Source organism: Pimephales promelas, chromosome 3, assembly GCF_988280905.1.
Source record: "Pimephales promelas chromosome 3, fPimPro1.hap1.1, whole genome shotgun sequence".
NCBI classification, from domain to species: Eukaryota; Metazoa; Chordata; class Actinopteri; order Cypriniformes; family Leuciscidae; genus Pimephales; species Pimephales promelas.
In genome coordinates, this window is record NC_142771.1 from 25727762 (window position 1) to 25749669 (window position 21908).

Sequence of the window (21908 nt, forward strand, 5' to 3'; positions counted from 1 at the left end):
AACATTGACCATTTAAAAGGGATAGTTCTCCCTCATGCCGTTCCAACCAAAAATATTTTTAAACTGTTTTGGTTACCATTGACATATGAAAAAACCTGACTGAAAACATTTCTCAAATTATCTTCTTTTATATTCCACAGAATAAAGTCATATGGGTTTGAAATGACATGAGGGTGAGTCCCCCCCTCCCCTCCCCTTTAACTCTTTGTATTTGATTTTCATATTACCACTGAATCTCACAAGATGCTTTTAAAAACATGCTGGATAACATGGTCATCATGCTTGTAGCTCAAACGGCACTGCTATTAAAGCACAAGTGGGACAAAATAAAGAGCATCATTTGTAATAAAATTGGGAAACGGAGAGAAAAAGAAAGATTGCAAGATACTTTTTAAACATTTGTCAGCAGCGAGAGCAGCACCAAAAATGGGAAGTGTTAAATCCTGCTCAGAGCACTTTCTTCTGACCATACCCAATTTAAGCAAGGCACTTAACCTCTGAAACCCTGGAGTTGTCTTGTGACCACTCTGGTTTAGCCTTATCTGACACAGAGGGATCAGAGAACAAGAATTTTCTATACCACTGTGAATTCTGTAAATAAGAGGATGCCTTCAGATCTGTGTAACCTCACAATCATGACCCGGTTTGCCAAATGCACATTCCTTTGGAATTGTGTAAGAGTCAGAAACTCAAAACATTAGTGAAAGCAGAAGATGATGAACATGGGGGACTTTAGAACTAAAAAGAGTTTTGCCCACAACAGCAAGGATTTTCTTCTTGACTCTTTTATTTCGTTCTTTTTGTGTGTGTGTGTGTGTGTGTGTGTGTGAGTGAGAGACAGTAGTCATATTGACGTGCCCTGAACATAGTGTTGAAGTGTCTCTCCTTCTAGTTGGCAGGGAAAAAAAAACAGCTAAACAGAAAGAAATAAACAACTCTACGTTGCATCAAAGTGATTTTCCTCCCCAGAATATGCAATCTTTTTTTGTTTGTTTTAAAAAATAGAGCATAAAGGAATATATTACTTTAAAAAAAGATTTATCTATACTCGTATTTTTTTCTACAAAACATTTCATTTTTTTAATTCCTGCAGATGACTTTTTATCAAACGCTGTGGCATGCACATTGCACATGCAGTTCTCGAGGTAAATGCTTTTCTACATTTTTTTTTCTGACAAAAACTTACGTTTTTAGTTTCTTCTTTTTACAGTGTGACTCCCACATCGGCATTGTATTTTAAAGTGTCAGTTGTTTTGCCAAAAATTAGATTGTTAGTAATGATGACTTACGACAGACAATGAGAAATGTCGATGTCCAGACAATCGCTTGTCTTTTACCTCACAGCCACACACACAGCAAGACGATGAGAGAACATCATGCATGCAAATTAGGATGACTGAAAATCATTCATGTGTTGATTTTTGTCACACATTGCTCACGAACATACACAGACACATCATTAACTCAAAACGGCGTATTGCATATAGATGCTCTCCATATAAAAACTCAAGTCACTCAAGCTAAATGCCCGTTGTGGATAAAATAAATCAAGAGACTGCTTTTCACTGCAGCTGTAGCCTATAAATGTGTAAAGAGACGTGCAGTCTAAATAATGCTGAATAAGGCACTGATTAATCTCAGTAATAAGACTGCAGTTCTCAAAGAAACAAAGACCACAGAATTTAGCAATGCTCAACTAGCAAGGGGAGACATGAAACTGGGATTCTGTATCTTGTGTTTACATCCTCAAAGACAATACTCACCAGTTGTGGACACACTTATACATAGAGTCTTAAAGGAGAGCCACAATTTCATCAGTAGTGCTACATACAGGACTCACTTACGTGGGACTGTGTGTGAAAATATGTTAGTAAATGCTACATACATCGTCTAATTTGCACATGCTGCAAAGTTGGACTCGATAGCCGGCAGCGTTGTCTGTGTATGCGGAGTCATTCCACAGAGGATTCTGCCTCGTATAAGAACACTGAAATGGCAATGATAATGTGGGCCGAAGAGACACAAAGATCAGTGGGACACAAGAGACAAGTTTTGGCAGAAAAGGCCCGGTCATTGTTTCACCCATGCAATTTGATTGGCTGTGTTACATGTTCCTGTGCAGTTTGACTGGCTGTGTTACATTTCCTGAACACAGAACGGTGCACCATCGGTGACAGACACATATTACGACTCTCAATGTACAGGTCATTGACAAACATGGAACAGAAAAAGGTGAGACTGACAGAGCCAGAACCGCTGGCTGTCGAACAATGTGGATCACAGCGCCATCTGCTGATTTAGTAGAGGTAGTGGAGCTCGCCTTCTCACATTTACCTACACATTTAAATGTCTTTCTTAAAACAGTTTAAAGCAATGGTTCTCAAGCTTTTTGATTGGAGGCCCCCCATTTCTGGTATGTCTTCTATAATTATGACAAAGCTGCTTGTTTTGCATCTTCTTGGGGGTAGTTTTAATTAACTACGATTTATTATGCAATTTTAATATATTAAAACTAAGTCATTGTTGACTTCTGGCCCCCTGGTTCAAAACCACTTGTTTAAAAGGTATAAAATAAATAATTATAAAAAAATAAATAAAAATCAGCATTTCAAAGGAAGATTTTCACAGTAAAGATTTTTAGAAAATATATGTTTTTTACGCCAACCTAATTCAGTATTGTTAACTAACATCTAAACGCTCTTTTTAATATCAAAACGTCTTCTAAGACGTTTATATCAATATGGTTGATGACTAGTCAACTCTTCCTCTACTTTCTTTTTCCTTCTTGATAAAAAGTGTTCACAGTTACAGAGATCAGATGCATGCTTCAAACTGTCATTAACGCTCACTGATATGGCTGAGAAAGTGTTTCCATAGAAACAGTCCAAGTCGGCTGAAGGTCACATGGGTTTCTGTCAAGGCCCGTAATGGATCACTATCACAGAGCTCCACACACCATCTACACAAAACTCACATGGAAACAAGTATGGCAATACAAAGAGAGGCAGTCAAATACAAAAACGGGTAGAAAATGAAATTAAAAGCATCATCATCATCATCATCATTATCTTCATCACCATCATCACTACTTATTTTTGTGATCATCTTAATACACACATTGTCATTATCAACATGAAATCATATGTAAAGATGGAGAGGTTCTCTCTCTCTCTCTCTTCTCCCCCCATCTCTCTCTCTCTGCAAGTACCCTGGAAGACTGGAAGAGCATGTTTACTCATCCTTTGCCTGTTAGTGTATTTAATGTGCTACTACATCTGCATTTTTGTGCAAGTGAGAAAATTATCTATACAGTGATAGAGGAATGTAAATAAAATGTTACCAAATGTCTCGAGCTTAAAAAGTAATTGTGCTATCCATTTATTTTTGATTCACAATCTCCACATCTCTCTGGTCATTCAACATCTCTCTGGTCACCCATTTACTAGTAGTTTGAACATTAGCAATGGCTTCATCTCCACTATCCTTCAGGACAGTAGCGAGAGAGAGAGAGGGCGTCGACGGGAGAGAGAAAGAACGTCACGGACATGACAAACGAGCCAAAAAATGTATCCCCCCATCCCCCTTTTATCCAAAGTTTCTGTGTATTTTTTTTTAACTTGTTTTCTTTTTTCAATCATGCAGGATTTCCAAAGGATTTATTTTTTAGGAGTTCAAACAAAGCTGGGCAGTGCAACAGAAGATTCAAACTCCAGTGTTTCCAATGAGAAGCAGAAGACGAAGCCGAAGAAGAAGAAATAGTGAGGAGCTTTTTCGTTTTTCTCTCCTGTTTTGTCTGTTTGTTTGTGATTCTTCTTTCTTGCGTTTGGGGGGCTGAAGTGCTGCAGGGTGGGCTTTCCTATTTTAGTTCAGGTGAGTTCACCTCCATCTCCCACCCACAACTTACCCGCACGGGCAAACGCCTCCCCCTCAAGTAAACATAGATGATAAAACTCATCAATATTTCCCAGCATCTGGACTGATTTTTGCAATAAATGAATCTCCAGTCAAGTTCTGTGAAATAAAAAGTGATCCACCTTTTTTTTTTTTTTTTTTTTTTTTAAACGAGTGCTAAAGAGTTTGTAGCGTCTCATTTCCGGAGGGACTGCATGAAATGTCCTGGGGGAAAAAAAGTTCAGACATTCCTCCTCCTTATCAAAACATTTTTTGTATTCTTCAGAAAAAGGCTAGGAACGGGATTTCATATTCTTTAGTCGTCATATTCACTGTCGGCGGTCTGCCGCTTTCAGGGAAACACTCGGCAGCAGAGGAAATGGAAAATAAACAAGAAATAGAAAGAAACGAATCATGCCTTGATTTCCCCTGTGGACATTCAGCGCACTGCCAAGTGTTTCCTCAGACAGATCTGCCAATCCAGTGAGAGTATTGTTTTACCGCGAGCCTACGCTCTGCGTGGTGGCAGTCCGTTCCAGGAAAGTGCGGAAGGACTAGCCCTTCCCCGTCCCAGAGGCTAGCACCAGTCATCCTCATCAGTCTCACTGTAGGGTTCATGAAGGCCCTTCCTGGGCCCTCTGGGATGAGGAGGCTTATGCGTTCCAGGGTGGGTGGGGGCATGGTGGTGCGGAGAGGGCGAGGACGAACGGTACCCGTTCGGCATGCGACGCGGGTGGCCCTGAGGGGGGGTGCTGTGGCGGGAAGTCCTGGGGGAATGTGGGTGGGGGTTGCCCTGCACAGGGCTTTGCTCGTAAGATGGAGGCTCGGTGTGATTGAACTCGTAGTCTTGGTCGTCGTAGAAACCGTCGCCCTCCACACCCTCCGTAGGACCAGGGCCCCAGTGCGCGTGACGGGTGGAGCGGGGAGAGCCGTGGTGGGGAGGGGGAAGCGGGGGCTCGGGGCCAGGCGGACTGAACCGACGCGAGGTCGGGGTAGGGAGTCGGTTCTGCTGGCCGGGAGGGGGGGTGCCACCGATGGGCTTACGGACCACGGGAGAATAGGTGACGTGGGGCCGGGGCGTAGCAGGGGTTTGGGGAAGCTGACGCCGGCCGCGGCGGGGAGTGCTGGTCCCGGAGGTGGAGGGGACTGGACTGCCGCTTACTGAACTACTGCCCTACATGAAAATGGAACAAGGCAAATAAAACAGAACCACAAAATTAACCACACAACAAGAAGAAAGACAGTAGGAGGTGACACACACACAAACAAACACCGCAGTAAGAGAGGAAAGAGCGCAGTCATAAAAGAGAGAGAGAGAGAGAGAGAAATGCAAGAATGAGAGACATTGCAAAGCAGTAGAGCAAAGCGACCGATGCAAACAGCCATTAAAATAAACGACCAAAATTAAGCAACATATCACAGGGAAAAGAGAGGACACAAGGAAGAAAAAACAAACAAAAAACAAAAAGAATTGAATTCTGTTGCAGCTGTGAAAAGAACTTCAGGTTTGTTCTTGACAAACTAGGCTAATTAATGTCAATTCAAATGAAATTCAAATTTAGACTGATCACATAATATTTGGGCGTGACTATAAGATACTGTCACAATATTATTTAGATAACAAACAGTTTAAAACGACTAAACAACAGACCTAAAAAATGGATCTTTCAAGTTAAACATCCTGTTTTAATACAAGAAACATGGCTTCTCTGCAAAAATCATTACATCATTTTCCCAATCAGTATTTTTGTCTTGCTTTCCAGTAAAAAGCAACAACAATAAAATCAAAACACTTTGTTATATATTTAGTTCTTTCTGAATCTATTTGTTTGCTGTTTCACTGTTTGCTTCAGCATCAAATTTTGCTGAGCTTTGACCCTATATATATATATATATATATATATATACACAGTTGATCTGGAAAGTATTCACTGTACTTCACTTTTACACATTTTTTAATGTTATAGCCTTATTCCCAAATGGATTAAATGTATTATTTTGTGCAAAATGCTACGAACAATACCCCATGACGACAACATGAAAGAAGTTTGTTTGAAATCTTTGTACGTTTAAAAAACAAACAAAAAAAATCCCTGAAAAAATTAAAATCACATGTGCATAAGTATTCACATGCTTAGATTTTTTTAACCAGAAAACAGTTAAGGGAAAATGACTGATTAAGAGATTTAAAAAAAAAATTTCTTCAGTGCTCCAGAAATGCTCAACTGTGATAAGACGCATTAAGAGCACACGTTCATAATGAATAAATCGCCCACCTGTCTGTGAGTCAGGCACTCTCTTCCCTCACTCGGTGAGCGGGACCAGCGTCGGTCTCCCTCTCTAGACTGTCTGTGGCTGTAGTCCCCTCGTTCTCTCTCATGTCCGTAGTGCTCCTTATCTACAGAACTGTGGTGGTGATGGTGATGATGGTGGTGCTTGCGGTCTTTGGCCCGACCCCGGTCCCTCTCCTTGGATGGCAGGTCTCCTGACTGCGTGGTGGTGCTGAGATCAGTACCAAGACCTGCTAGGCCACAGCCAGAGAGAGAAAAACGCTACTAGTATTAGCTCTCCTATTATCTTACACACAGAAATATACGAAGAGTTCAGATGCCTCTAAATGCCATTTGAAATTTTCTTCTTTAATGATGATTTTTATCAAACTTGTATATTTAAGTTCAGCACTTCATACATGCTTTCGTTTCTGACCTGTGTCAGCATCAGTGTAGCGGCTCAGGGACCGTTCTGACGCGCGGTGACTGCGGTCTCGATGGCGATGCCCATGTCTGTGACCCTCTTCTGGGATGACCCTCTCCATGGCGTAGTCCTCACCCCGCATTGAGCGGCCTGGACGCCCGTGTCCCAGAGATGAAGCGGAGCGCTTCATAGGACTGTTATCGGTGATTGTCTGCTGAACGAGTCGGCACAGGACAGAGAAAGAGGTAGGGAGAGAAAAGAAAAGGGAGCGAAGAAAGAGAGATTTTTCTGTTTATTGGAAATAGATGGGTCTGGAAGATTAGAGAGGGGAGCTTCATTTCTGTAGTATTTGGTAACAGCAGGCAGATGGTCGTGCGAATGTACGGCCTTGTTTACACCTGGTATTAACATCTGTCTCGGGTGATCCCGACACAAGCGGTCAGCTGAGACATGGGACTCTACTGTGACCACTTTTGATAATATAATATATTGATAACAAGGGAAACCATATCCAATTTTTTGAACATATACATCACTTGAAGAATCATTTAAAAGTAATATCATTTTAGTAAAAATCATTTTAAAATAATAATTAAAAAAAAATTATATATATATATATATATATATATATATAATACCAATATATACACACACACACACACACACACACACTTTTATTTAGCAAGGAATCAAAATATGTTTAATAAAATAATTGCCGTTCTTTTTAACTTTCTATACATCAGAGAATCCTGAAAAAAACATCTCTGTTTCCACAAAGTATTAAGGAGCACAATTGGTTTTTTTTTGGAGAACAAAAACTATTTTTTTCTTGAGCAACAATTCAGGATATGAGAATGATTTCTGAAGGATCATGTGTCACTGAAGACTGGAGTAATGTATAAATCTCCAAAAACAACAAGTCATTTTGTATCAAGTACATTGATCTTGTTTTAAGGATATTTTAAGATATTTTTACTGAAAGACAAGAGAAGCACCCTGCTTTCGTCTGTAGATAGTGCAGACCATTTGTGATCGTATCTACCCAAACATATCTTAATACCAGATGTAAATGGAAAACATGATGACTTCAAACTTGTGTTTATTTCTGCAGGTCTGGGAGTTGGTGTGATTTTATTTTGTATGACCTGATGAACATAATCAGCCGATACCAGCGAACAAATAAACAAAATTACCATTCATCACGCAGAGACCGAGAAGAAGAGAAAGATAGAAAAAATGTGAAAAAAAAGAGAGAGAAACCGAAAGATAGCTGCAAAAGTTCGTGCCTCGCATGCATCCAGGGCTGAATCTATGAAGTCAAAAACATCATTGGTTATAAAACATTCTACTACAACATTTGAGAGAAGCACATTTCTTCTAGCAGACCCCTCTATCCATCACTCACAGTCATGCACACAGCAAAGAGCGAAGAGAGGGGGCTGTCCAGGCTTTAGAGAGAGAATGTGTGTGGGGTAACACCAAATATATGGTCCATGAAGAGGGACGTGCAGAGTGGGGTGGTTTGCTGTGGCTCAAGCCCTGGACCCTTTTCTCTAGTCTGATTAGAGCCTTTCCATCTCAAAAAAAGCATGAATTGGACTGTTTTGGTGCAGCTTCACTATCAAACACCATCAACACTGACACCTAGAGTTGTGGATGGAACATTACATACCATCAAGAGTTTTCAGTTACTGATTCATTTTTGTAGAAATCTGATACGAATAGAAATTTGATAGAAATCATACACCCATTGTGATGTGTAACCTGGAGCAAATACAGACTAGCGGAGTGCACAAAGTCAATTTTCATATCTCTATATTTGAAAACATAAACAGTGTAGAGGAATGTTACCTTACGCTTTTGCATTTTAGAAAGCAACAAAATGTATAATTGTTTTTTGTCTCACCCACTTCCATCACAGTAGCATTATATTTGTAGGTTTTTTTATTTTTTATTTATTTAAAATGATGTTTTCATTTATATTATTTATTTGCTGAGGACAAGTGGTTATTGCTTTATAGTGTGTTGCATTCAACAACTATATTCCAGTATAGATGTATGTGTTACTCAATAACACATCCAAACTTTCCTGAAAATAATAAAACAACAAATAAAATAAAAGACGCCTTAGAAAGTCCCTCTTTTCTCCCACTGACACATTGAAAATCAAAACGCACGTCTCTGCACAGCAACACAGTCACACACTCACAGTCATAGCACAGATAATTGCAGACTCACGCACAAAGACTGCGGATACATATGCATGTGACATGCACATGAGCACAGCACATAATGAGTGTTGCAAAGCACAAAGATAGCAGATATAAATTAGGAGGAGGCAGACAAGGAGTTTTGTGTGATTTTATCTCCACACAAATCTAAAAATATGTCTGTGGTGATGCTATATATACACACATATGCACATTCATTATTCAACCCCCATTAACAATCCCAGGGTTAACAGTTAATCCTTAGTATTCATGAGCTGCAGTTTCACACTGCACATTCCTAAACCCTGGGTTAAATTCCTTATTTTCATATTTGCACTGTCAATGTTACTGAGTAGACAAAGACAGCACGTGACCTGCTTACATAAAGGCTCTAGCATTGCACATCATGTTACACAATGCTTACTGTAATATCAAGGGTTTTTTGAGCTTTAAAATGTTCTTCACTCAAATTGTCGCTTTTTCCATTGCCATTTGATATTTTTCCTATCATACGCAGAAACAACTGTTTATATACATTGCACGTTGTTTTAGTGACTGCCCAAAGTATAAGAAGAATATATAGATAACACTGCAAAAGAGGTGCTTATACTGCTCCAGAGCAGGGTTTCATAACCCCGGGTAAAAACTGGCGCTAACCGGGTTAAATGCAGTGTTTAAGTGAAGTGTGAAACCCTATAGAAAATATCTGGTGGGATTTGAGGGCAGCGGTTACTGAATAATACTGAACTGGAGGCCATTGCTCATGATGAGGAATGGGCTAAGATACCCAGAAACGCTTGCCAGAAGCTGATGTCTGGTTATACATCCCGTTTGCAGAAGATCATAATTGCAAAAGTACTAAAGATGCTTGCCATAAAGTGGTTGAATAATTTTGAGATTGCAGAAGTTATCAAAAGTTGTATTTTCAATTGAATTTGGGGAAACCACTTGAAACTTTTGTTGTGTTGAGCTATTTCAATTACTTTTATTTGATTTGTTCATTGCAAACAGCTGTATTACTGACTGTAAAGTCTGTGCATTTTGCCTTTAAACCTGATAAGCAATGGGGGTTGAATAATTTTGATTACAACTGAGTATATATATATATATATATATTTACATATGTATGATTATTCCTTAATTTTCTTTTTTTTTTTCAGTTAATTTTGACTATTATTTCATCAAACATTTTGAATTAAGTTTCCTACAATGGCTGAAATAATGGGTCTTTTAATAAATAAATAAAAAGTAAATAAATATCAAACAACAACAACAACGTTACAGTATTGGAAGTTTTTTTCTAGTATTTTCTCATATTTCAGGCACAGATGTGATTTCCAGAGAATTGGCCAGAGAGACAGAAAGACAGATGTTAGAGTCAGACAGGGTCAAACAGAGTGATGATGGAGAAAAAAAAAGTAATAATGAACTAGAGAGGTTGCACATACAGTGAGATTATCTCCCCGGTGCCGTCCTTTCCTCCTTGGCTGCTATACAGCCATTTCCATACAAGCACAAGACACGCCAAAAATATGTTCATACAAATACACACATATGAAGCACACAGGGCCGCATTTACAAAAGACAAAGCACATTAACAGTGGGTGACCCCAGGCATGAAAGAAAAGGAGAGAGAAACAGAGATTGCACTCAAAAGAAAAAGGTGGAGATGGGGTTCATGCAGTAAATTAGGATGGGAGGCCAAAAACAGAGCAAAAGAGGGGAGGGAATAAGGAGAGAGAGATATAAATAAAGAGAAAAAAGAAAGACACAGAGAACCTGGTTAGACACAGAAGCAGTGGAGACGGAAAAAGACACTTACCACAGCAGCACACAAACTGAGGGCCAGAGGCAGTGTTAAAGGCACATCACAGTACACCACACAGAATGATACGGTGAGGAACATTACAGTGATCATCACAAGACACGGTGGCCATAGAGAGGTATTCTACTACAACACTGCACACATATACAGTACGTATAGCATGAGACCACACCAACAACTATTGTACTTGGTTTCTGAAATGTATGTAAATTACTCAATGTATTGTTCAAAAGTTTGGGGTCGATTAGATTTTTTTTTTTTAATTTTTTTTTTTATGAAGACTCTTATGCTCTAAGCCTGCTTTTATTTGAAACTTAAATTAGAGCAAAACAGTAATATTGTGAAATATTATTACAATTTAAAAGAAATAGTTTGTTTTCTTTTTGAATATATTGTACAATGTAATTAATTCCTGTGAAATCTGTATTTTCAGCATCATTACTCCAGTCTTCAGTGTCACATGATCCTTCAGAAATCAGTCCTGATGATTGACAGTTGTGCTGCTAAATATTTTTTTGTGGTTTAACATTAAGCAAATATCTTTACTGTCACTTTTGATCAATATAATCCAATAATCTAATAATTAATTCCTTTAATAATCTATAGTGACCCCTACCTTTTGAACGGCAGTGTACATACATAAACTTGGGAGATATAAACACACACACACATGCTCACACAAATCCACATCCCAGTACCAACTCCCAAGTCACTGTTTGCTTCAGCATCAAATTTCACTGAGCTTTAGGACCCTGAATGAAATGCAGTTCAAACTTGGGTAAAACAGGTTATATATATACACAACAACACTTTAGCACTTATATAAAGTAATATTTTCTTTACTGAGGAAGGAAGTCTGGGTTAGCTAAACCAAAAAAAAAAGGAAAATAAGAATTTAAAGAGAAAAGATATCTTCAAAGAAAACTCAATGAGACAGCATAAGATGATTAATTCAGTTAATACTCTCAGCTTCTCAGTTCCCACAGCAACAAAGATAGCAAAAGTTGCACTTGCTACAAAATCCCAGAGAATGCCTTATGTCATCAGGGTATTGTGTTTTATGATCTCAGAACATTCAGATGTCCTATTTGTGTGACTGTGCTTTTTGTATAAAACTGTTTTTTTGTGGCAAGGACATGTATATTTGGGTCTGTATGAACGAGGAGGCGGCTACTCGAACGCCAGTGGTGAGATATATGATAAGGAAAAAAGCAAATAAAAGAAAAACATATACTTACAAATTCTACCTGCATCAAATATGCATCATCAAGTAATGAGGGTGCACGTTGTAATATGCTAGATATCATTTATAGTGTTTGAATGCAAAAAAGATGTATCCTTGAATACATCACATCAAACGCATATTTTGATAATTACAAATACTTAAAATGCATATTTATGACAGGTATGCGGATAAAGATCATGGATCTGTACATGTTTTCCTATTAATTCACAACATTTTCTTTAGAATTTTATCTGTTATGAAGATTGATACACAACATGACACAAAGTATTTGGGCAGCTAAATATATGTCTCTAATGGAAATGTAATATATGCTGCTATTATGGATGCTATCGAGGTCCACAAAAGCTGCCAATGCTCTGCCTACCCAAGCCATTTGTGGACCTAACAACTAACATTAACAATATAAACTACTATAAATTTCCTTTTTTGAGGTGTATCATAAAGCTTACATGATGAAATGTTGGCAATACGTATGTAACTCTCTGTCATTTATTTATTTGACGAACATTGAAAATTTTCTTCAAACCTGCCAGTTACGTAGTGTTTCGGGTAAGCGGATCTAGAACAGCTTTGGCGCCTAAGCTCTGTTGTTATGTATCGTCATCATTGACCCGCATTCTCATTGGTTTACCACTCGACATTAGTGCCAACCAAGCGGAATTACAAAAGCATATTTTACAAAGTCACACCTGACTCAACTCAAACACAACTCAACAGCTTTTACAGGTGCATGTGAAGGCATTAACAGGTAAATGTAGCCTACTTTCAATAACAGGTCAAACATATAAGGAATATTTTAGCTGTGTTGCAATGTGTCATGAGAGAAAGCAACTGAGCTGCTAACACTGTCTAGAGCGAACGCGAGTGTCTCGCTTATTATAAGCCCATGCAAAGTTTCTGCACCAGGTGCACTTTTGACAAAACACTGCTCACCACTGGCTGCTATACCAACTTCTAGTCTTCCACTCCAGAGACTGCATGACACTATACTTGATTTTATACATCTTTCAGCCATTTAGAGTGGTTAGCAATTAGTGACTTGACATAATTCACTTGTTTGTCTAATTCACCCTCATACTTGCGTGTACACGATATCAATCCATTGCAGTCACTATAATGGGTTCTCTTTGCTTTATCTGGTCAATGGATACATTTGTTCAATGCAAAGGCAGCAATGGACAGTGAGTTGTTTGGAGGGCCAGGAAAGGAAAGACAGATGTGAAAATGGGGTAGAGGAAAAGGAAGTGGGGAAACACAAAGGAATGACAGGATGAGGCGCTCACTTGGTTGTCTGCTGGGAGTCGAGGCATGGAAGCAGCCCTGCCATGGCCTTCCATCGGCAGATAGTGCTCAGTGTCCGAGTAACCGTCCCGCCCCATCTCTCTCATCTCTACTGTCTGCAGAAACAGAGGGAGACCATGCATGACTGCCCAGTGACAGCAGGCAAGAGCGGAGTGCCAGGAGCCTGAGAGACAGGCCTAAGCACAATGGATGGAAGGATAACATCTCCACCTTCATCTCTCCCTTCACCCTGTGTGGAGATGCAAGAGTAGCAGGACAGTCCTGCCCCAGCCTCTGTTCTACACACCACTGCTGTTGGGTTTGCATAAAGTGATTTGATACTGTTATCTGGCCAAGTACATGCAGGGATTCAATGATAAGATTATCCAGAGAAGGAGATGTTGGTAATCTCTCTCACAAACAATTTCAAAACAGGATATAGGGGGGTCAACTTCAAATATATGGACACACATCCCTTTTGTTGACTCACACATACATATGCACTTTTGTTAAAGGGTTAGTCATAATTTTGCTCAAATTGTTGCTCCAAACTATATAAATGAAATTCTTCTGTGGAACACAAAAGGTTGATTTGGGAGAATTTGCACTGGCTCGGTGCAGTTACAATAAATGGGGACTGGAGTTTTCAAGCTTTAAAAGGAAAAGAAATCAATAATGATCCATATGATGTATGCACTATAATTCAAAATTATCTGGAAGAATATCTTTTAAAATATATTGTTATTTACCGATTTTTCTTATTGTTCACGGAGTGAACGGAACTTATTTACATTAATTTACAAGAACTGACTTAAACGATTAAAATACAAATCAGTCATTGCTGCTTCTCTCATTAACATTGAAATTTAAGTCTCTATTTACTGAAAAAAATCTGTCACTAAACTACCATATGGCTTCAGAAGATTACAGTGCACTAGTTTTATGGACCATGTGTGTATCCTCTTTTTTGGATTGGGGATTGAAATGTCCTCATTCAGTCATCAAACTCACACTTTATGCTCCATAGAAAACATAAAAAAGTGTAATATGGGTTTCGATCAATATCAGGGTGATTAAATTAGGCTATTTTTAAATTGTCCGGTTTTCATGTTTCGTGTTCACTCACTGAATTATTCTCTCACTGTTTCTCACTTTCATCTCCATTTTCCAAGCAATTTGGGGACTTTGTTCTGTAGCTTCTGTTACTTCCTTCTTCTGAATCACGTATGTTGCCTTCCCCGTTGACGAGATTAGGATAAAAACACCTGCTGTTCCAGTCAAGAATTTAATAAATAGTTTAACTGGGCAGAAGTGTCTCAACTCCTGACAGAACAATGGCACTCAGAACTGCAGAAGGGCTTAAACATCCTTCCCAGACAGCTGAATATTAATGCATATATTCCATGACATGAGCTTCACCGTACAAAGCAGACACGTGAGAGTAATAAAAGAAAATAAATGATAACATATGGACACACAGACTGAGGAGAAATATAAAAGAGAATAAGGCAGTGTCTAAGATCCTGAATTCAGTTTTTACTCAGCAACAAGTAAGGTACTTTGTTGCTGTCATGGAGACTTGATAGCTAGAACTGTAACTGTAGCTAGTTGGGAATAAGTGACAACTTTGGTGCATCGGTAAGAAGGCAATCGAATGTTCTAATGATCTTTAATGGAATTATGACTGTCTTTGTGAGTGTACAGTATATGTGTTTATGTCTCTGAACGCACACATGCACAGATAGCGACACAGACGATAACTATACACTTCAGAAATATCTACGATATGCTTCGGGCCACTCTCACTACTAACTCAAAAACTAAACTTATCAATCAGCACAAAGAGGTGAACAAAAGGCGCTGATTGGCTGATCCCTGTTACCCCGACCATAAATAGCAAGTCTTTTACAGCCGCCCAAATTTGCACAGTCAAATTTGCTGTCCCATAGAAGGACTGGTAGTTCCTGTCATTCACCTGCATCTCCGCTGTCCTTATTCTCCCATCTGCACCTGGGATAATCTTTGTGATGTGGCCATTAGGCTAGAGCGCCCTCGGGAGCTGTGGGTTGACGATCATGGTGACATCACCAGGTTGTAGTAAGGACACTTCTTTCTGCCACTTGGTGCACGTCTGCAGGGCAGGAATAAATGTTCTCCAGAATTGGTTGGCAAGGACCTGCACGTGCCTCCAACGGCGGCGGCTCAACAGCTTGGACTCCGGATACAACACCTGGGGCAGAAATGGGTCGGGCCACCCCATCACAATCAGATTGTGGGTTACTGGGTCAGGGTCCGCGACGTCACTGGATACATATCCCAAGGGCTTAGAGTTTAGGATGCTCTCTATCTCGATCAGGACTGTGCGCAGGACTTCTTCTGTCACAGTCTGCATCTGGATTGTAACAGGGCAGCTTTGATAGATTTAATTTCCCTCTCCCATGCACCACCAAAGTGAGGTGCACTTGGAGGGTTGAATCTGAACTTGATCTGATGTTTGGCCAGTTCTGCCTGTAGAGTAGGGTGGAGTGCCTTGAAGGACTCGTGGATTTCCCTCTCAGCTCCTCTGTAATTTGTGCCCTGATCCGATAGAAGCTCCGCTGGTTTACCCCTGCATGAGATGAATCTGGAAAGGGCCATCAAGAAGGAACCCTGGTCTAGACTAGTTAGGCCATCTATGTAAACAACTCAGGTAGTAAGGCACTTAAATGCTATACCCCAATGGTTCTCTTTATGCCATCTGATTTTGACCATGAAGGGCCCGAAACAATCCGTTTCTGTAGATAAAAAAGGTGGTTTCATCAATTGCAGGCGGGCAAGATGTAAGTCTGCCATTTATGGCACTGCAGGCTTAGCTCTCCATCTCCAACAATCATGACAGGACTGCTGGTGCTGCTTCACAGCTTCTTTTCCACGAAGGATCCAGTACTGTCTGCGCATTTCAACAAAGAGCCGCTCTGAGCCTGGATGACGGAGGTCTCGGTCAGCAACTTGATGAGTGATGATGAGTTTAGTCACCTGGTGAGCTGGGTCCAGAACTATGGGATGAATGGCTTCTGTGTCCAGCAAGTCACTGCGACACTCATATTGAGTCGTGATACTCTGCCTTTGTTTAGCTGCACATCAAAATGAAGTTACTGTGCCAGTGTACTTTGCACAGCTACCATCCGTCCCTGTAACTTCTGATGTCCTCAGAGCTTTGTCCTGCACCACTGCGGTCAGAACATCTTAACCCGCTCCATTGGGGGATTAGTCTTCATCGTCCACTTCTACTTTACTGGGTACCTGCACAGGTGCTAATGTATTATGGACCGCAACCTGAGATGTGGGTCTTGATGGGCAAGTGGCCGCAGTGAGCACTGCTGGCTGAGCGTGCAAGCTGTACTCTGCGGGGGAAAGGGCAGTGTGGTGTGATGGATCTGGGCCTCTCCTTGAATTAAGCTGTGTTTGCATATCCATTACGATGAGATGAAGCCTCTGGTTATCCTCCCTGATCTTTTGCAGCTCATCTAATATTTCAGGTTGGGTTGACTCTGTGAGACAGTGGGTCTAGGGTGATCTGATAATGGGGTCTCGAGAAATGTTCTGATAATGTTCTGATAATGGGGTCTCGAACACTGACTCTCTGGGGTACTTAGAGCGAGCACCAGTATGGTTCCACTGATCAAAGAGCTGGGAAGTGCTCGTTAACCTCTGGTCAATCCTCTCACAACTGTAATAGGGATCCTGCATCTGACAGAGGGGCTGTGGGGAGAGTTCTCCAGCCTGGGGGTGTCTCTCCACAACAGGCAGGGAGACTTCATAGTCAGCAAGCCAGGTTGGCGGACGTGTCTGATGTCTCGGGCGAGTATCAGGAAGTGGCGTTGCCTCTACCATATGGGAACATCCTCACACACAGTAGTCACACTATCCGGCTCGAAGGATCAATTTGTAATAGAGACTTGATAGCTAGGACTGTAACTGTAGCTAGTTGCGAATAAGCGAACTCTCTGGTGCATTGGTAAGAATGCAATCAAATGCTCTAATGCTCTTCAATGGATTTATTGACAGCCAGCAGATGATATGAACAGTATATATGTTTATGTCTCTGAATGCACACATGCACCGACAGTGACGACAATTATGCACTTCAGAAATATCTACAATATGCTTCCGGGTCACTCTCCCTACTCAAAAACAAAAGTCATCAGTCAGCGTAAACAGGTGTCCTCTTTGTGATGCCAAAACAAAAGGTGCTGATTCGCTGTTACCCCGAACATAAAAAGCAAGTCCTTCTTTACAGTTGCTCTCTGCCAGTGAGATGCACATGAATGAGGCATAGACAGACAAGTCATTCATGGTTATGGAAAAAAAAAAAAACAAAAAAAAAACACTCAAATAAATACCCCCCACAAAAGACTGAATATCTGATATGCTATCTTATATAGACAGAGAATATATTATCGATCAACTGATGTCCAATGGAGTGACACTACATGAACGTCCTGTATCATGCTGTGAGTGAGTGAGTGAGCATTCTGCTGTAGAATCCATAACTACTGTATGAGATAAAATAATAGTTTTCTAAATGTGAGAGCCACTATTTCATTAGTGTGTGGGGATAATTTTACTTGTATTTATAATTTGTAATGTTAAGAATGCTGTGATGCACTTTTTTTGTATCATAATTTCAAGCATTTATATGAATACCCCAACAGTAAATTGTAAATGAGATGGGGTAGGCTCTGTGTACCTGAGATTGTCTGTGGTTATCTGCTGTGTCTTCTGGGTGTTGGCCTTCAGGACTCCAGCTGCCTGCTTTCTGAGACATCTCTTGAGCTCTCGCCGTCACCCATGATTGGCTCTCCGGTATCCTTTCATCAACAGGCCTAACAACACACCCAAATTTAGTCAGTTTACAAGCTCTCTACACTTCTTGAAGGCCTCAAGGCTCTGGTTTGATACTCATTGTGTCCATTAGAGTCAAGGAGAGGGAAGATAATCTTTATTAACATTTGTTGTTTTTGTTTTATTGGTCATGGATTATAAAAAAAGAAGAGAATGAAAAGAGGCCAGCATAGTTTTTATCTTTTGGTGAAAAGAACGTTTGAATTCAATATGTCATCATGACATATTTATTAATTTAAATACATTTTACTTAAACTAGAATGAATATTTGTCATTGCTGGCTGGGATTAGGTTCATTGAAATTATTTCACTTATATTCTTTCTGGATTTTTCCCCTTCAAAAATGATTGATAACTCTACTATAATTCTCCCCCCACTTAATAATTAAAGTAATTAAATTATTGTCATGGTGTACACATGAATGTAATTGTTTTTGTCTCTGCTTCGTCGTCATTGACAAAATAATAAAAGAAAAACCCTTCGTTAATATTTCTGTCAGTAATTTGTTAACACTGAAATTGACACTATAAACTGTAATACTAACGGAGAGAGACTGGGAAGGAAATGGAGAGGGTGCTACTCACAGATGATTTGCTGGGTGCGGTTGAGTTTCAGGAAGGCCAGTGAGTCCCTGCCCCACATCCTGGCTTGGAGACGGCGGCTCCACACGCTGAAACATTAATGGCGTTCGATTCTGTGTAAGATACAACATGGCCTACAGCTGGTATCAGGCAAGCTGATGGGAAAATGGGGTTGGGGAAAAACATGGGATGCAAAGCATCCCATGTGCGAATGGGGAGGGGATCCAGCAGCGGTCAAGTGAGGAGGCATTCCAGGAGCATAATGGGTAAATGGATTTATCCTGTGAGTTGTACTGCCTAAACGATGTTGATGGTACCATGCTGAAAAAATAATTTACTTTCATTGTCCCAGTAAATGAAAAGTGTCTGCACCCAACCAACTGGCTGCAACCAACTAAACAGTGGTGATAAATCTTGGTGTCATTCAGCAGACCCCATAATATCAAAATTGGGTTGTTTGTTAGCTACGAAATAACTTATTTACAAGTGTACAATATATATATATATATATATATATATATATATATATATATATATATATATATATATATATATAAAATTAATATGTATACAGTATATACAGGGTGTGATTTGCCAGGGGGGATGCATGGGATTCCCCCCTTTCTGGTCAATGTATCCCTGTGGATGGTCAATGTATCCCAATGTATGGACAGTGGAGCTTATTCGGCATATTACTGAAGCGGGAATAGAGTGCCGAAGTTATAACGTCACTTTGTCGGTCAAAACGCAGAAGTGAGTTGGCATTTTAGCACTTCCGGTTCCCTTGCCCTAAAGTCTATGGGTATTTTGAATAGGTTTTTGCTAAATCACCTGAAATAAGGTCTGCGGTTAACAAAGTTATAACCTTTTTTTAAACTTTATATAGGCCTCAAAATGTATACATTTTGGATTACCTTCTAAAGATTATCTTGATAGAAAAAACGTGTTAACGTGATGACAAGCAGAGTTAGTATCCCAGTCACACCACTGAGAATGGCTGAAGTAATACATACGGTGTTACACTCAATTGAGGCTAAAGCAAAGGTTGTTCGATTACTTGCTCCCTCTTGAGCATTTGGCGTGACTGATTTCAATGTTAAGTCAATGTAAAGACACATTTACGCGTGTCCAGAGGTGGTAAAACTGTTGCATAATCTTTAAAGGCACTTTTAATTGTGTATTTGACCCATAAAGCAAATCATTGGTACCACTGGCCAAAAATGACACCTTGAGATTTAAAAAAAAAAAAAAAAAAAATCAACCAATCCAGCGCGAAACACAAAATGCATGTAGAATGTAAAGGCAGGTTTCATATTAAAATCTCATGAGAGGAAGTAACAGCTGAATGAGAGCTGATAAAATAAATGTAAATCATCTGTGAACAACATGCACATTTTACTTAACTATATCTAATGGATGAGTTAGGATATAAGCTGAATGAGGAAAAGCTTAGCAAGCTCAATGGTATCTGCAAAAACTGCTACATCCACAAGAAACATCATGGGTTACCACCAGGATTGTATACAGGCCATCGCCGTGTTTTTGAAACTATGGTCAACTTTCATGTGGATATAGTGTTATACATCATATAGATCAGGCCCATGTTGCATTAAACTTTAATATTTAGTCTAATATTCATAACCAATCTTCACATAAGCCAAAAAGTGTTGTGTTTGCTAAAATAATAAAAAAAAAAACCTAAACAATGATTTTGTACACTCCTTCAGCAAACAAAATCATGGTATCAATAATAGAAAGACACACATTATTGTTATTCAGTTGGAAGAATGAATTGACATAATTAAGATATTCTAAAAAAAATAACACATTAGATATATTGAAATAATAAACCACCCACTGCAAGTGACTTAAAATGAGGAATTATCTATGTCAGTCAGTAAATTGGATGGATCAATGGATTATCAATCTAAAAGTTTATGTGGAAGAGATCAAATATGCAATGCAATACTTTCCAAATTATAACACCTTTTAAGGGTCATTATTTTGTCAATGTGGAATTGATTGGATTGTTGCGAATTTGCTAATTGCTGTGATCTCATGTGAGTGACAGGTTTCTTGAGGGGAGTGATGATTTTGATTAAAGACTACTAAATTGTGTTTGGGGCAGGTCAGGTCATTTGGTGACATTAGTGGTGCAGAAATTAAACACTTCATCTTTTGTTCCATATATATTTTGTGGCAGAGATGCACTTGTTAATGTAGTGCTTTAATATTAAACGATTGTTCTTAGTAACAGTAAAATGTTGAGCTGACATCACGATCAACAGTTTGGATAAAAATATTCATGATGAAGGTCCAAGCAAAGAAACCAGGTAAATCTATTAAACAACTGAGTAAGTACCAAGAAAGTTTTCACTCACATTCACGAAATTAGAAAGAGAGGGTAAGTACATTGTCAAATTTGATAGAGAAGAAAAGTTTATTCTTATATTCCACATGAACTGTGGCAAGCGGGAAGAATCCAGCACATTTTCACTGGTTCTATAGCCTGGGAAAACTCAGACAACTTCTGGCAAATTTAGATTTGCTCTAGAAGTTAGTCTGGCAAAGAGCTCATTCAAACCCATTTCTAATCCGCCGAAATCGCGGCACCAATCAGAAACTTTGCCAGAGCATAACTCAGTGAAAGGTCTGGTTTTAACCAGGCTTCTGGTTCTCCATTTGAAGGTGAGAGTTTTGGCTGCAGATCTCAATTGTTACATACTTAGAATGTTTTTTTTTTTCCAAAATATAGACCCATCCAAAGAGTTTAGTGAAAAGGACTAATTAGTTAAGGACTGCTTGTCACAGCTCAACGTGGATTGAGGTTTTGACTGCAGGGTGAGAAGAAGATGGCATACCTGCTCATCGTGGAGAGCTTGTGTCCGTTTGGCTTTACTTTGCCGATAGTACTCCATGATCATCATGGCAGCGTAGATTTTTCCCACTGTCAGGTCTGTCGCTGCTGAGAAATGGACAAGTTACCCTGTACGATTAGACAAGGTGAGATGGACCCTGAGCAAGGTGGATGGGAGTGAGGACGGGACATGCACACGACAAACGCAGATGCACAAACTCACATGCACAAACAAAGAGTGTCAAATTGACACACACAGAGCCAATGGTCTTTTCACAAGCAGACTGATTAAAATGACTAAACTGGGCTTTTTATGCACTCCATTTTTATGGTCAGTATTTTAAATACTCTTACTGTTTCTACTGTTTTAAGTGTCAAAGTATTGCAAGAACTGACATCAAACTACAGCATAACTCCTAGATACAGTAAACAAGGTAAA

At 39.6% G+C, this 21908-nt stretch overlaps 1 protein-coding gene across 18 annotated transcripts in view; it reads right to left on the reverse strand.

Moving 5' to 3' along the window:
* Positions 1-2046: 2046 nt before the first annotated feature.
* cacna1aa (calcium voltage-gated channel subunit alpha1 Aa) overlaps positions 2047-21908 on the reverse strand; it is a 92034-nt gene continuing 72172 nt past the window's right edge. For 3 of the 18 annotated variants that reach the window (XM_089128596.1, XM_089128595.1, XM_089128605.1), the window contains 8 exons: positions 21474-21577; positions 18616-18725; positions 17877-18012; positions 13150-13263; positions 10244-10285; positions 6598-6796; positions 6168-6415; positions 2047-5065 (listed from right to left, as the gene is read on the reverse strand). In XM_089128596.1, coding sequence (XP_088984722.1) covers positions 4469-5065; positions 6168-6415; positions 6598-6796; positions 10244-10285; positions 13150-13263; positions 17877-18012; positions 18616-18725; positions 21474-21577 — 1550 coding nt within the window. In that variant the 3' untranslated portion in view covers positions 2047-4468. Of the gene's footprint in view, positions 5066-6167; positions 6416-6597; positions 6800-10243; positions 10286-13149; positions 13264-17876; positions 18013-18615; positions 18726-21473; positions 21578-21908 lie in introns of all 18 variants that reach the window. The other 15 variants (XM_089128611.1, XM_039687798.2, XM_089128612.1 and 12 more) reach the window with 13 other exon arrangements.